The 16,787-nt window shown below is 38.8% G+C and overlaps 1 protein-coding gene and 1 non-coding gene across 2 annotated transcripts in view; one reads left to right on the forward strand and one right to left on the reverse strand.

Annotated features, from left to right (window-relative positions):
* The window catches only part of ATP1B3 (ATPase Na+/K+ transporting subunit beta 3), a 51,795-nt gene that overhangs the window by 22,750 nt on the left and 12,258 nt on the right, over positions 1 to 16,787 (forward strand). Inside the window, exons 2-4 of the mRNA XM_012437040.3 lie at positions 7,471 to 7,599; positions 10,342 to 10,449; positions 15,933 to 16,117. Of these exons, the coding sequence (XP_012292463.1) occupies positions 7,471 to 7,599; positions 10,342 to 10,449; positions 15,933 to 16,117 (422 nt within the window). The remainder of the gene's footprint in view (positions 1 to 7,470; positions 7,600 to 10,341; positions 10,450 to 15,932; positions 16,118 to 16,787) is intronic.
* LOC135275939 (U6 spliceosomal RNA) lies at positions 6,784 to 6,887 on the reverse strand. Its single transcript, XR_010343526.1, has one exon. It is a non-coding gene; the product is annotated as a U6 spliceosomal RNA (small nuclear RNA).

A 16,787-nucleotide genomic window follows, 5' to 3' on the forward strand; every position in this document is an offset into this window, starting at 1 on the left:
TTACAAGGGAAGTGAAAATAAAAGGAACAGAGGAAAGTGGAATAGCACAAATGAATTATAGTCTATATGAAGATGATACAGTTAACATTAATAGCTGAGAAAGTAATTTCATTATAAATTACATTATTAATCCTTAAAAATATTGCTTATCTGATGGTTGTACAGCTTTAGGAAATGAAGAAATCTCAAATACTGGGGAAACTTACTCTAGTCATGGGAAGTTTACTCAAAAATGTAGATTTTTGTATAAACTTGGCCCCAGCAATTCCAAACCATAGGAATCACTCCAACAAAGTAGTTAGATACACACCCACATACATATACATACATGTTTACTACATAGAAAATGTATAAGTAATGTATCATCCCTCCAAGAAACAACTTATGTATCAACTGGTTTATAAAATTATAGACTGAGGGGTAGAAACAGACAAAAGGCACTTAAATAAAAATACTACATTTCACAAAACTGTGACCTTTGAATTCTTATAAAACATTTTTAATGAATCAGTTTTATATTTACCCTGTGATTAGTGAAAATTATGTACTTCATACTTATGAAAGCACTGAGATCAAGCCTTTTTAATTCCACTATCCTGCTTTCTTTGTTCAGTAATATCTGTCATTCCAGCTCCTGAGATGTGGTCCAATAGCAACCATGAAAACAATCATTGTGCCTGCCTAAACTTCACTTCAATGACACGCTTTAGGTCACCTTCCAAAAATGAGTTTTCTCAGTTTTTTAGATCTGCAAAGAAGTGTCCACTGAAACACACATAAAGAGTGTCTCCATGCATCATAAAAAGGATTTTTGATTTTGGTGATGGTACAAATAGTGGCACAGGTTTCCTTTTTCAGTCATCACAATCATATTGCTGAGATGGAGTCTCATTCTGTCACCAGGCTAGAGTGCAATGGCACAATCTTGGCTCATTGCAACCTCTGCCTCCTGGGCTCAAGTGATCCTCCTGCCTCAGCCTCCTGAGTACGATTACAGGTGCAGGCCACTTGGCTAATTTTTGTATTTTTAGTAGAGATGGGGTTAAACCATGTTGGCTAGGCTGATCTCGAAGTCCTGACCTCAGGTGATTGGCCTGCCGTGGCCTCTCAAAGTGCTGGGATTACAGGTATGAGCCACTGCACCCACCCAGCAAATGGTTTTTTAAACAGTACTGGAACAACTGGATATTTACATTCAGAACAATGAAGGTGGACCCCTACCTCAAACCATATACAAAAATTAACTCAAAATAGATCAAAGACCCAAACTTAAGAGCTAAATTATCTTAGAAGTAAACACAGATGCAAGTCTTTATGACCTTGGATTAGTCAGTGTTATTTTAGATATGCCATCAAAAGCACAAGCAGCCAAAGCAAAAATAGGTAAGGGGCTTCATCAAAATGAGTAACTTTTTTGCTTAAATAACATTATTATGAAAGTGAAAGGATAACTCTTGGAATGGGAGAAAATAATTGCACATTATATGTTTGATAAGAGGCTTATATCTATATATAAAGACCTTTTAGGACTTAATAAAAAAAAAGACAAATAACCAAGTTTAAAAATGGGAAAATGATCTGAATAGACAGTTCTCCATAGAAGATACACAGATAATCAATGACTTTGTGAAATATGTCCAGCATCATTAGCCATTAGGGAAAATGCAAATTAAACCTACAAAGAGATACTACATCATACCCACTAGGATGGCTGCATGAAAACACAGTAAGAGAAGTGTTAAATGAGTATGAGGAGAAATTGGATTCCTGCTATAGGAGTGTAAAATAGAGAAACTGCTTTGGAAGACAGTCTGGCAATTACCCAAAAAGCTAGAGTTACCATATAAACCCAAGAGAAATGAAAGCATTTGTTTACACAAAAAACTTGTGCATGAATGTTCATAGCATTATTCACAGTGGCCAAAAGGTATAAACAACTCACATGCACATCATCTGATTAATGAATTGATAAAATACTGTATATCCAGACATAGTGGGATATTACTCAGCCATAAAAAGGGATGGAGAGCTGACATATGTATGCTGCAGCATAAATGAACCTTGAAAACATCCTACATGAAAGAAGTCAGTGACAAAGGCCACGTATTACATGATTCCATTTCTAAGAAATGTCTAGAAAATAGATCTATAGAGGCAAAGTAGACTAGTGATTGCCAGGAGCTGGGTTGGGGGAGGGGAGGAATGGGAACGGGTATGGAGTTTTGAGGGCAGGTGTTGAAAATATTCTAAAATTTATTATGGTGATGGTTGTACAACTCTGAATACAAAATCTAAACTTTACATATGTGAATGGTATGCAAATAACATTTTAAAAAATCAGTGACATTTTAAAAATTCAAATATACAAAAGATTATAAACTTGTACCTGTTCATATAATGGATTTTTTAGAAATTATACATGCCTCTGCTTTAAAATGTTTTAAACTATAAACGGAATGCTAATTTATTTGCCAAGTGGAAATGGTTGCTAGTCATCAGAATTTTCTGAGAGCCCCAATCTTTCTAGCGTCTAGGTCTCTGAAGATAACTAGAAGGTATGCAGAGGTTGGGAGTGAGATCACAGGGTCTAGTCATATGTTGAGGGGGCATATTTCCAGGCCCTCATGAAACCCAGTGACTTTTCCCTAGGTCCAAATTATGTGTGCTGGTGTTGCATAATAAAGAATTTGTCAGTTGGGCGCAGTGGCTCACACCTGTAATCCCAACACTTTGGAAGGCCGAGGCGGGCAGATTACTTGAGGTTGGGAGTTCAAGACCAGCCTGACCAACATGGAGAAACCCTGTCTCTACTAAAAATACAAAATTATCTGGGCATGGTGGCACATGCCTGTAATCCCAGCTGCTCAGGAGGCCGAGGTAGGAGAATTGCTTGAACCTGGGAGGCAGAGGTTGTGGTGAGCAGAGATCGCACCATTGCACTTAATTGTTTGATCTTTTTTCCAGGTTCCTGGCACAGAGCTTCTAAAGACCCTGGAATTTGAGTAGTAGGCATGTCTTTATTATGCTAATGAAATGAATAGCAGTGGGTCCCTAAATAGCTTCAAGATGGGAACTGGTACCCCAGAGAGACCAAACCAAGTCCCAACACGGTTGGGACTTTGAGCTAGCCAGACCTCCAAAGTGCAGGAGAGAGGGCTGGAAATTGAGCTCTGTTGTGTGGCCTATGATTTAGTCAGTCATTCCTAGATGAAACCCCAGTAAAATCTCTGGACACTGAAGCTCAGTGGAGCTGCCAGGTTGAGAAACAGATGTGCTGGGAAGGAGATTGCCCTGATTCCTCAAGGAGAGGACACAGAAGCTTCATTCCCTCCCAGACCTCACTCTGTGTATCCTTTATAATAAAACTGGAATCCTAAGGAGAGCACTTACTTTCCTGAGTTCTGTGAGTCATTCTAGTGAACAAACCTGAGGGTGCAGTGGAAACCTCCTGTTTTAGTAACTAGTTGGTCAGAAGTGAGGGTGGTGGGGGGACCTCTGCAGTGGCATTCCTGTGGAAGACTGAGCCCGTAGAGCAGGGTGGTTGGTGCCAGAATTGAATTGTACGCCCAGTGTGGTTGAGGCAGGATAACTAGACAGGGCTTATTTCTCCTTCCCTTGGGTGACGTGGTAAGCCTTGCCAGATTTCTTGCCTATGCAGTGGCGCAGACTTGGCTCACTGCAGCCTCTGCCCCCTGGGTTCAAGCAATTCTCCCACCTCAGCTTCTTCTTCTTCTTTTTTTTTTTTTTTTGAGACAGAGTTTCGCTCGTTACCCAGACTGGAGTGCAATGGCGCGACCTCGGCTCACCGCAACCTCCGCCTCCTGGGTTCAGGCAATTCTCCTGCCTCAGCTTCTTGAATAGCTGGGATTACAGGGGCGTACCACCATGCTTGGCCTTTTTTGCATTTTTAATAGAGACATAGTTTCACCATGTTGGTCAGCTGGTCTTGAACTCCTGACCTCAGGTGATCCACTTGCCTCGGCCTTCCAAAGTGCTGGGATTACAGGCGTGAGCCACCGCGCCTGGCCTTGATATTTTCTTTTGTAGAGTCCACATGAGTTAAACCTCATTTGTCAAAACATTTTTTGAGAATAAAAGGCAATTGATTAGGTACCTAGTGTCTAGGTACCTGAGGATAACTAGAATGATATGCTTCCATAAAGCCTAGTTGCATTATCATTCCAAAATGTTTCTAATTTGTATTTTTCCCGCCTTAGGAGTTTTGTTTTTATGTTGTCAAATCTCTTGACTTTTATTTTCCTTTCTATAATGTGAATAATTAGATATTACCTTTACTACTTTTTTCAGATGGGGGTAGAAATTTGGACACTTGCCCAAAGTCACAGAGCAAGAAAGTGATCAGGCCAGGATTTGAGCCCTGTTGGATTCTCTAGCACAGCCCATGTATATAACCACTCTGCTGCACTGCCTCCAGCTTTATCTCTGTCTCATACCCACTGTCTCCCTTATCAAAACTACAAGGAGAGAGAGAAGGAACAGAAATGAAGAGGGGCGCTGGGTGCGGTGGATCACTTGAGGTCAGGAGTTCAAGACCAGCCTGGCCAACATGGTGAAACTCCATGTTTACTAAAAATACAAAAATAGCTGGGTATGGTGGCAGGCACCTGTAAATCCCAGCTACTCAGGAGGCTGAAGCAGGAGAATCACTTGAACCCTGAAGGCGGAGGTTACAGTGAGCCAAGATTGCACCATTTCACTCTATCCTAGACACAGAGTGAAAGTCTGTCATTCATAAATAAATAAATAAAATATTGATGTCTCTTCATCATTTAAGTCCATGTTAGTTTCTTTTCTTTTTTTTGAGATGGAGTCTCATTCTGTCGCTCAGGATGGAATACAGTAATCTCAGTTCACTGCAACCTCTGCCTCCCATGCTCAAGTGATCCTCCTGTCTCAGCCTTCTGAGTAGCTGGGACTGCAGGCGTGTGCCACCATGTCTGGCTAATTTTTTGTATTTTTAGTAGAGACAGGGTTTCACCATGTTGGCCAGGCTGGTCTTGTACTCCTGACCTGAAGTGAACCACTTGCCTCGGCCTCCCAAAATGCTGGGATTGATGAAAGTTTTTAAACTAGGGAACATTAGTAATATGATAGGCACCATTTATGCTGTATTTGCTGTTTTCTGCTTACATCAAGTAGCACTGAGGCGGGCATGGCACATTGAACAGGTTCCATGAACACTATCCATGACTAAGTCAGGACACCCCTGTTTAGAGCCCCATCAGCAAACTACATCTGAGTAACTAATTTAACTGCCAGTTTACACCTGGGTAAGAGCAACAGTTTATAACTTGTTATTATTTTCTGATTTTTTTTTTTCTTAGTAGAGTGAAGAGGAGGTAGTAGATAAAGTATCATATGATATTTATATGTGAGGCTAACTAGTTTAAGTTTTTAAAAACTAGGTTTGGTTCTTGGCAGAAGGATCTTGTTCAAGTGTAAGGAGAACTCACTTCAGTGCTGGAAATAACTTGTTTACTTGTTTCTAATGGCCACTAGTATATGGCATCAGATTTGGGACATAGCTGTTAATTTGTGTATGTATTTTATGAACATAACTCTTTGTACTCATTATTTTCATGGTGTAATAGTTCTTTAGAAAGCAGATTTTGATAGTTTGTTCATATCTGCTAAATTTACAATCAAATATTCAAAACAGTATTGTGATAAGAATATCTTAAGATGACTTTAAAACACTGCTAAATAATTAAACTCTTTCTTAGCACTTTTTTTCAGACATCTCCAGTTTAATGTCAACTGCATGGGTCAACAAACTACTGTGGCCCCAATCTGCCTACTTTTGTAAGCGAAACTTTATTGGAGTACAGCCATGCTCATTGCATTTATGTTTCTGTCAGCCCTGGTGTAGAGGATTTTTATCCCTTCATTCCTGCAAACACCTAGATCTCAAAGAATCATTTCTCTTCTGTATCTTCTTAAACTGGCCTGTGGGTTTTCTGTGTGTTCCATTTCCCTCTATAGCAAACTGATTACCTCTTTGAGATTGGTCTTCCTTTTCTTTTTCTGCAACAGGATCGCAGTATGTGGTAGGGAAGTCTGAATGAAGGTGGCTGTCTGAAGGTGACATCCTGTTCTCCTCTCTTCTGTCCTCTCGATCCTTATTTTGGCCACCTGGTAATTGGGGGGAGGGGTGGAATGCTAGTCTAAATTATGAAATGAAGTTGCTTTAACTGTTTCCGCTTTACTTGATAAAGGGGGCTGGGGGTGATTCCTGCCTTGCAATTGAGAAATAAAAGTTACCTAGCTTTCAGCACAATCTGTTTTGGGTTCATCAGAAAAAAGTTGTGGAGCCACTCCCCAGGGAAGAAAAAAAGAATATATTCAGAAATATGTTATTACAGAAAGCAATTTTTGATCAGTTTTTAAACATTTAAATATAAGTAAGCGACTTTACACCAATGTATTCTAATACACTCGTTGGCAGCCACTTCTGATGTTAGAACTTTGAATATAAACAGTAGTGTTGCCAAATTGTAAAAGGAAAGAGATTAAGTCCTTAATGTTGAAATGCGTGTCTGCCAAATCTTGCTTTGTGCTCAGCAGTAGAGCTATGAAATTCCATTGATCAGAGTGCTTGTTTCTGGCCTTGTCCTTTTTCACTTTTGCACGAGCCCTTCCACTTGAGCAGTGTGTCCTAAACTTTATTCATTGAGTGCTATCTTCATGAGTTTGCCTTCTCTGCATATTTCCTAATATTCTTTAAATGAACTCAGTTTTAAAAATATACATGTTTTTAATTTTTAAAATATGGAACAACTTACACATTTGCATGTCATCCTTGCACAAGGGCTGTGCTAATCTTTCTATCGTTCCACTGTTAGTAGATGTGCTGCCAAAGTGAGCACTTAATCTTTTGTAAAGACTTGTTACCCAGGCTGGTCCAGACTCCTGGGCTCAGGCGATCCTCCCATCTCAGCCTCTCAAAGTGCTGGGATTACAGGTGTGAGCCATCAACTCACTTTTTAAAACTTAAATTTAAGCAAATTACTGTCTGTGAAATATGGGTTTCATGTATTAATTCTTTTGTATTTGCCACTTAAAGGAACATGTAAATATTGGGTGTTTTGTTTACCTGAAACCATCTTTTATCTTTTTAGAGGGCATCAAGTTCATTTTGGGAAACATTCCCCTATGTGCTGGAATTTTAAAGCTTTGATTTTGAACCAGAGTTGAATGGTAGATGGTGGAAGCTGCTTTAACTTGGAAGTACTAGAAGAAAGGAGGAGTCATGGGATGGGTGGATGCTGGCTGCTAAAATACCCCTTGCTTGGGCAAATTTATGTGTCCTGAAAATGAGGATATTTGGCTACGTGCATGGCAAAGCTTGGGATCGTAGCCTTGCAAGAACAGTTGGTTGTTTTTTAACCTGGCCAAACATGCATACACACACACAGGTGCGCATTTCATACGTTTCATTTTCTTTTACAGGTTTGATCTTGCTCTTCTACCTAGTTTTTTATGGGTTCCTGGCTGCACTCTTCTCATTCACGATGTGGGTTATGCTTCAGACTCTCAACGATGAGGTTCCAAAATATCGTGACCAGATTCCTAGCCCAGGTAATTATCTTGCAGTTACGACTTTTTTTTTTTTTTGGCGGAGTTTCACTCTTGTTGCCCAGGCTGGAGTGCAATGGCGTGATCTCAGCTCACTGCAAACTTCGCTTCCAGTGTTCAAGTGATTCTCTGCCGCAGCGTCCCAAATAGCTGGGATTACAGGCATGCACCACCACACTTGGCTAATTTTGTATTTTTAGTAAAGACAGGGGTTCTCCATGTTGGTTGGGCTGGTCTCAAACTCCCCTCAACCTCAGGTGATCTGCCTGCCTCCACCTCCCAAAGCATTGGGATCACAGGCATGAGCCATCGCACCCGGCAGCGGTTATGATTTTTAACAAAATTGAGTTATACTTTATCGTCACCATAAATCTGTTCTATATAGCAGATAGAAGACAGCGAAACCTTGGAGTTGAGTAATATGAAGGTTTTAATTTTTTTGTTGTTTGATATTTGCATAGTGATTTAAAGACCTTTACATTCATATACTGATAAATTTTGAGCGTTTGAGTGGCTTGTTTTGGCTCAGTGTTTTTTTGTTTGTTTGTTTGTTTTCTCAGAAGTAAGCAGAAATGAATACTGCAAATTCTAGTAAAAGCCAAGTTTGAAGAACACAGTTATAGTTACATTTACGTTTATGAGTATCGTAGAGCAGTTTTACTTTGCTTTGAGTAATTAAGGTATATATTTTGGCACTAGCTTGGGTTAGAGCTTTAGGCTTATAAAATACATACTTTGTGGTTCTAACTGGTTAGTAATGAAACTGGTAAGATGTTTAATAACAATACCTCATAGAGAACAAAATGCATATACTCTTCATATGTTTAATTCCTCTTTATAGTCTTCTGGAAAAGAAATTCATTATAGAGGAGAATATATGCAGTAAAAAACCGAAGCATTTAAATCACATTTTCTACCTCGTGGTTTTATTTTTTTTTTAACTGTCCTTTTTTTATTTATTATTATTTTTTTTGAGACAGAGCTTTGCTCTTGTTGCCTAGGCAATGACATAATCTTGCTTACTGCAACCTCTGCTCCCGGGTTAAGTGATTCTCCTGCCTCAGCCTCCCAAGTAGCTGGGATTACAAGCATGTGCCACCATGCCCAGCTAAGTTTTTGTATTTTTAGTAGAGACGGAGTTTCACCGTGTTGGTTGGGCTGGTCTCGAAGTCCCCACGACCTCAGATGATCTGCCCGCCTCCGCCTCCCAAAGTGCTGGGATTACAGGCGTGAGCCACTGCACCAAGCCCAAGGTTATTTTTCTTTACCTGCTATTTAAGTGATGTGACTTGCCATTGAACATGGTCTGATCTATTTCAAAAACACTGAACACTATTAATATTGCATGAAATATATAAGCAGTAATGTGTTAAATATTTTTAAGTACACAGTTTTAAACTGAGTTTGTTAAAATTATTTGTCGTTTATTTTAATATTTAAATTGTCATTAGTTTAAATATATACACACATACACATATACATATACTAAATATATGTTACATATGTGATATATTAAATATGGGAATGCTTAATATATCCCATATGTACATGTAACACATATATAATACGTATAGTACATGTGTGATATATTAAATATGGGAATGTTTAACATATCCCTTATATAATATATTAAATATAGGAATGCTTGAGAATTAGCAAAAATTTTAGAATTGTTTTAAAGCCTTTGTGCAAGGTTGAATTAATAATCTAGATCTAATGCTTTTTTTGTGGGATTTTGTTTGTTTGTTTTTGAGATGGAGTCTCACTCTGTCACCCAGGCTGGAGTGCAATGGCACGATCTCGCCTCACTGCAACCTCTGCCTCCCAGCTTCAAGCCATTCTCCTGCCTCAGCCTCCCAAGTAGCTGGGACTACAGGCATGTGCCACCATGCCCACCTAATTTTTGTATTTTTAGTACAGGGGTTTCACCATATTGGCCAGGCTGCTCTCAAACTCCTGATCTCAAGTGATCCGCCTGCCTTGACCTCCCAAAGTGCTGGAATTACAGGCATGAGAGCCACTGCGCCCAGCCAATCTAATGCTTTTTAAACAAGGAAAGTTTATATTAAAGTTGCAAGCCTGATCGTTTCTTAGAGATAAATCTGCTTGCCTTTTCTTCATTAGTAAGCTTAAGGAACATGTTTTGTATTACGTGGGTGTCAACTTCTGACAGGAAATTGTTGATGGTTATACTCCACATCCAGTATGTGAAAACCACATTTTAACTACAGAGCAATATTTGCTATTGAAGGACGAATATTTACCCTAAAGTTTAAAATGCATAGACCTTTGTCATTGAAAAGGAGTTAGCTGTCTTAGGAATGTTTCCATACAGTTGCAATTTAAATGACAAAAGTACTTAGGCCTTGATTTGCTAAAGTTTTTATCCTTGTATTAATGGTATATTAGCAAAACCTAAAAGTGTTATTTGATTTTTAAAAAATGAATATAGAGAGTTCAAAGTAAAATTGCATCTTTTTAAAAGGAACAGATTATAATTAACTGTAGTTAATCAAATTTAGGGAAGGTTTCTAATCGATAATGTCTGAGATGGTTTTGAAGGTTTGAATTCTTTTTCATTTAGATGTCTATGCCTTCATAATTAGAATTGGGAAGCTATTGATAGTTTCAGCATACTGTGAACACAATTTTCCATGTAATTTGCTGAGATTTGCTTTTTAGAGATAAGAGTAAGGAAAAGGAAAGAAGGAAATTTGATAATCTCCCTCCTTTATCTCTTTATAGGACTTATGGTTTTTCCAAAACCAGTGACTGCATTGGAATATACATTCAGTGTGTCTGACCCAACTTCCTATGCAGGGTACATTGCAGACCTTAAGAAGTTTCTAAAACGTGAGTATGTTGTTTTAGAGTAAGGTCAAAGCTTTTAGTTATAGAAATTAGTACCAAATTGTGATTACATTTAGAGACATCGTTCTTAGAATTTGTATTACCTTTTATTTCCTTCTGTTAAACAGACAACTGACAAGTGCATTTTATATATTTGTGAGACTATTCTAACTTATGGGAGGATGCAGGGACCTACTAGTGGCAGTAGATTTGATTTTTCTGTCTTATGTAAGTACACTAAGTTCTTTGAGATGTAATATTTATTCTGCATTAAAACTAAATATTTTAGTTAACAGAACAAATCTATATTGTGTGAAATAACTCCTCTGAGAACTTGGATCTTTTACATTCAATATAGTGTTTTGTTGGGGATGGGAAATTGTGTTTATTATTTTAAAGTTATGTCTGTATCTGATTTTTAATACATCAGTTGTTTTTCAAAGTTACCAGTTTGTACTGCTCTTTGAGATCCACCTAGCCCAGTTTTTCCTCCTGTTTTGCTTGGCCCAACCATTTATGTGAATGGTGTTAACAGTCACATGAGTAATCATCAAATGCCTGAGCCTGTGGTTCATGATCAGCTCATCTCTTCCTCAGCCACACACACCTGCAGCTGCTCCCTAGAACATTGCTTCATCTCATCTCACATTCCACTTTCCCTTTTATGTAGCTTAATTCCATGGTTTTTATTTCACTTTGACTTATACTAGTGCTCTAAAATCCTAGCCCTCTCAGTCTTTGTGTCACACTGTGGCAGAACCCCACTCCTGGATAAAGCCATATAATTACTAGGTGTAGCTCATCCTTCTGTGCTCCTGCGCCTGAGCAGCCAGGCGCTGCTCTAGACAGATACTGAGCAGGACTAATAGCACTGTGAGCACTTGAGCACTTCCCTCAAATGGGCTTGCTTAACTGCCTGGTAATCCTATGGAATTTCTCTAGATAGTTCTCTGAAGGGATTGCTTCCAACTTTCACTCACCCCTTACCTTTTTCCTTATAACTCACTCTTTTCATATGACCTGATTTCTTATTTTAAGAGATAATAGAAGAACTCAAATGGGAGCTTCTCCTGTTTCCCCATTGCCAGTAAAACAAATCTACAGTGGCAGCCATTTTTTCTGTCACATTTGTCCTGCTCTGATCGGGGGCTGCCCTTCCTCTCCTGCTTTGGATCTCATCCTCTCTCACTGTCTCAGAAACATACTGTGTACTCTCTCTTCTTGTGTATATTTAGCCTTTTTCTCTTTATTGGATCCTTCCTGTCAACTTGCAGAAATCTTCAACTCCCTCCTATCTTAAACCAAAAGCTGCTTTTAATCTCACATTATCTACTAACTGTCTTCCTAAGTCTCTTTTCCTTGACAGTTAAATATGTAGTTATTATTTAAATAAAGACTTTTGTGAAAGTATTATCCATGGTTTAATACCTAAAAAATGTCTGCAGTGAAGTGTTCCCTGCCCTGCTGTCTTCCAGCGGAAGTCCTGTTAATTTATTCACATATTTTTTGAGGGCCTGCTTTGTGGCAAGCACTCATTTGGGTTCCCACAATGAACAGAAGAGAAATTCCTGTCTTTCTGGAGCTTAGTCTAGTGGTGAATTAGAAGATAGTACGCACTGAGGGGGAAAATAAAGCAGAAAAAGGAGATACAGGGTAAGTTGGGAAGGGTTGTGGTTTTACATGCAGAGTGGTCTAGGGAAGCCTTGTTGAAAGGGAACCCTTGAGGGAAGATCTGAAGGAGGTAAAAGAACTAGCCATGGAAATGTCCAGCAGAGGAAGCAGTAGGTACAAAGGCTCTGAGGCTTATGGTGCTGATATGTTGAAGATTCATCAAGGAAGTGAGAGGGGCTAAATGGAGTGAGCCCGGGGAGAGGTGTAGGAGACTGAGGTCAGGAAATTCAAGGAGGTCCAGACTGTGTAGGTCCTTAGAAGCCATTGTTAAGTTCTTTGGCTTTTACTGTGACCGTGACGGGGGATTTTAAGCAGTGAATAATAACACGATCTAACTCGGATTTTTTAAAGGATCCTACAGGCCGCTTTTTGAAACTAGACTAGAAGTGGGGAATGGGGAAGCTAGTTAGAAGCCTATTACAGTAATCCGGATAAGTGCAGACAGTGGCTTGGCAAGGGAGGGAGCAATGGAGGTTGTGAAAAATAGTCTGATTCTGGACACATTTTATTTCTTTTCTCTTTGTTTCCTTTGTCTGTTTGTCTGAGGTGGTGTCTCACTCTGTCACCCAGTGGCACAGTCACGGCTCACTGTAGCCTCAAACTCCTCGGTTCAAGTGATCCTCCTGCCTCAGCCTCTGGAGTAGTTAGGACTACAGGCTCACGTCATCACACCTAGCTAATTTTTAAATTTTTTGTAGAGATGAGATCTCGCCATGTTGCCCAGGCTGGTCTTGAACTAACTCCTGGCCTCAAGTGATCCACACATCTTAGCCTCCCAAAGTGTTGGGATTACAGGCGTTCTGTATCTATAAATATTACACTTTTTCTTCTGGTTCTTGATTTTTTACTTTTATACGTTATCACTTTTCTTTATTAGCTTATTATCATTTATCACTCTTATACATTTTCTCAGCTCACATGTCTCAGACCTTCCCCCTTTTCTCAATTCAATAGTAATTGATTACTATTTTTAGTTTTATTTTTGGTTGCCTTTTTATACTTGGTTTTTATATCTTCTTCAATCATCTGTAGATACTCTCTTCTGACTTCCTTATTTGTAAACTATCATTGGAGGTATTTTCTTGAGTCTTTTTTTTCTGGAAAACTCCTTCCTAGAGCCCTTCCCCTCCTGCTGCAGTCTGTACTATTTCTACATCAGCCTTTTACTCCCAGCTGTCCTTTGGGGAACTTCCTTTTACCACTTTCTTTAGTTGGATCCACTGTTTCTTGGCCCCTGCCCTTTTTTTCTCTTAATTTACTCCTTAGTTTTGATGGAGTACATTCTCAGGTAATTTTATAACAAAAGACACATGAAATGTAAATTTGAGCCCTTTCATTTCTGAAAACGAATTATTTCTGCCTTTATATTTGATTGTTTACCTCCGTACAGAATTCAGTTCCTTTGTATTTGCCTTTTTTCTTCTCTGAAAGTTTTTCATATTCTTTTTCAATTTTCTTTATTTCTTTTGGGTTCTAAAATTTCTATCTGGATTTCTGTCCCTAAAGTATTTTGCTGAGACTTGATTGCAGGTCTTTCAGGATGAAGACTTAAGTTCTTCAGTTCAGGGGAAGTATCCTCCGTTACTACTTTGATAATTTCCTCAACTCAGTTTTCTGGCTTTCTCTTTCTAGAATTATTCTGTTTGTTGGGTCTTGGACCTCTGGTTTTTCTCTTATTTTGTTTTTACTTAATTAGACTTTCTGGAGATTTACTTTAATTTTCAACTCTTTCTTTGTTTTTTAAAACATTCAACTGTTGTTGATCCTTAGGTGCTCCTTTTTCATGTTTGACAGATACTATAATGCATCGGGTTAAAAAACAATGTCTTCTCTGTTTTTCCTGCGGATACTAATTGGACTTAAATTTTTATCTTGTTCTAATTATCTCTTTCCTTTAGGGTCATTCATTCCTCCTGTTATCTTGGTCTTTTTTTTTTTTTCCTTCATCAAGACAGTCTTACTCTGTTGCCCAGGCTGGAGTGCAGTGGCGTGATGTCAGCTCACTGCAACCTCTGCCTCCTGGGTTTAAGCGACCCTCATGCCTCAGCCTCACAAGCAGCTAAGATTACAGGCCTGCGCCACCACACCTAGCTAATTTTTGTATTTTCAGTAGAGACAGGGTTTCACCATCTTGGCCAGGCTGGCCTCGAATTCCTGGCCTCAAGTATTATCTGCCCATCTCTGCCTCCCAGAGTGCTAGGATTGCAGGCATGAGCCACTACGCTCACTCGGCCTTTGGTAATCTTATTTTAGGCTTTTCTCAGATGTATAGGGCTCTTTGGTTACTCTGGGGTCAATGACCTTTCTATGTTCCTATCATGCCTTCTGCATAATCTGAACAGTCATCATACAGCTCCTTACACTTAACAGTATGGAAGTGGAAGTCAGCATAATAACAAAAAAAAAAAGATCACTGATGACCTGAGCTATTCCAACAGACTGTATACAGTTTCAGAAGCCCTTGGGGAAATTGGTGAAGGACTTATATTTTCTTGCAAAGTGATGGGCGTCATGATGCTGTCTCGTTATAAAGTTTTTCCTACCCCCATAAAATATCTGAATCGTTCTTTGCTTTTAAATGAGTACATAGTTCCCACAGTAACCTACTTTCTCATAAGTATAAGATGAAACCAAACATTTTGACAATGATTTTTTTTCCCCAAGTTGAAGACTTTACACTTCCTTTTTGAAGCATACACTTTGAAATTTGGTTCTTATTTTGGTTGAATTCAGTACCTTTTTTCTGGTACCAGTTGTACCCACACACCAATAGTTCTTACTGAGGTACTGTTACACCATATCTTAATTATTTATTAGTAAGTATTGTTCACTAGATTAAGCACATTGAGGGCAGGGGTCACATCAGGCTTGTTGACTTTGTGCCTCTTGGGCTAAACACTGTGCCGAGTATGGAGCAGACATTGTATTGTCTGTTGCATATTTCTCCTCCCTCTTCCCTCCCATTGCCAAGTTCTAACCATTTTACTCCTTTATCACCTTTGACTTCATCTAGTTACGTCCATCTCTGCTAAAAACACCCTTCTGTGAGCTAGTCTTCTCTCATCTGGGCTGCTTTAATAGTCTTCTAACTCATTTTCTGGGTCCTTTCTTTTTCCCTTCTGGACTGTCCCCCACAGAAAAGTCAGAGTTAATTTCGTAATGTAAGTATATTCATACTATCCACTTGCCCTGGTTTAAAACATTTTAGTGGATTCTTAATTGCTGTTTGGCAAAACACCCACCTACACCCCTCAAAATTCTTTAACACAGTTTACAAGACATGGTCTGGCTTCTACCTTCCTTCATTAGAAGTGCTTCTCCCAACTTCATTAACTCCCACATACCCTTTTGCATTCATCTCAGTTGCATTTTTTTTTTTAGTGTAGATTGTCATAACACTGTATCTTCATACCTCTGCAGTTCTGATTTTATACTCACTCAATGTCTATCTTCCCCACAAAACTAAGCTCCATGAGGGCAGCGGCAGTACCTTTTTACATCTTCTCTATTGTATCACCAAGCATGTGGAAGGCATTCAGATAATGCTTTAGCCATGGCTGTTACCGCCACCTAATGGTGACAGATGAGATCGATCTATAATCCAGTTCATATAATTATTGAAATGCGGTAACTTTAGAGCATCAGTTAGCTGTTAAAAGGTAACGGGCAAACTTAACATTTTTCCCTAAAGTTATCTGGTAATTGGCATTGCTGTTTTTGTCTTTGAAGATGATTTTCCAAAGGTTGATATATTCCTGGTTGTTTTTAATACCTTTTTTTGGCTGATCTAGCACACATATATGTTTCCTTTTTAGCATATACTTTAGAAGAACAGAAGAACCTCACAACCTGTCCTGATGGAGCACTTTTTGAACAGAAGGGTCCAGTTTATGTTGCATGTCAGTTTCCTCTTTTGTTACTTCAAGCATGCAGTGGTATGAGTGATCCTGATTTTGGCTATTCTAAAGGAAAACCTTGTATTCTTGTGAAAATGAACAGAGTACGTACATATTTTACCTCTGCTGCTGCTTTTTTACTAATATTCTCTGTTAAGGAGGCAACTACTTTTAGATTGTTTTGGTTGGATTAATGCCTTCCTTATTAAAAGTTATCTCATTTGGGGGGTAGCTTGCTTTAGGCTAGCAGTAATGTTTATTGATCACTGGAAAAAAGTTTGTACAGCAAAAAAGAGAGGTTCATAGGTTAATCATGGATTAAGGAGTTAAAGTAACTTAAACTTTTCTTCTTTGGGAATACCTACATGCATTTCACCACAGATTAATGCTTTAAAGGGCAAGTGCTCTCCTTGTCATACCCAAAGCAGGGTTTTGTTAGGGTACAGTGCTCATCTTTGAATCCTATGTTGTAAAATAATTTAAAATTCCACAGACTCCATAAAGTTTACACTTATTTAACTTTTTCGAAATAGTACCAAAGCATAGTTTTACAGTATCAGTGTATGTATAGGTAATTAAATAATGGAAATACAAATAAAATACCGTTCCAGTGGGATGTTGCAGTTGTAGCCAAGTAGCAGCATTTTGCTGTTTTATAGAAGGGGTGCTTAAATTGTATAGTAATGAGCAAAGTAAGAAGTTAACATTCTCTGTGTGATGGGAATAATGAATTAGGGTCATTGTGCAAAGGAAAATGCTTTTCTTGAGTCATGA

This window comes from Aotus nancymaae, unplaced genomic scaffold (genome assembly GCF_030222135.1).
Source record: "Aotus nancymaae isolate 86718 unplaced genomic scaffold, 86718_ANA_hifiasm-v0.15.2.pri h1tg000019l, whole genome shotgun sequence".
NCBI classification, from domain to species: Eukaryota; Metazoa; Chordata; class Mammalia; order Primates; family Aotidae; genus Aotus; species Aotus nancymaae.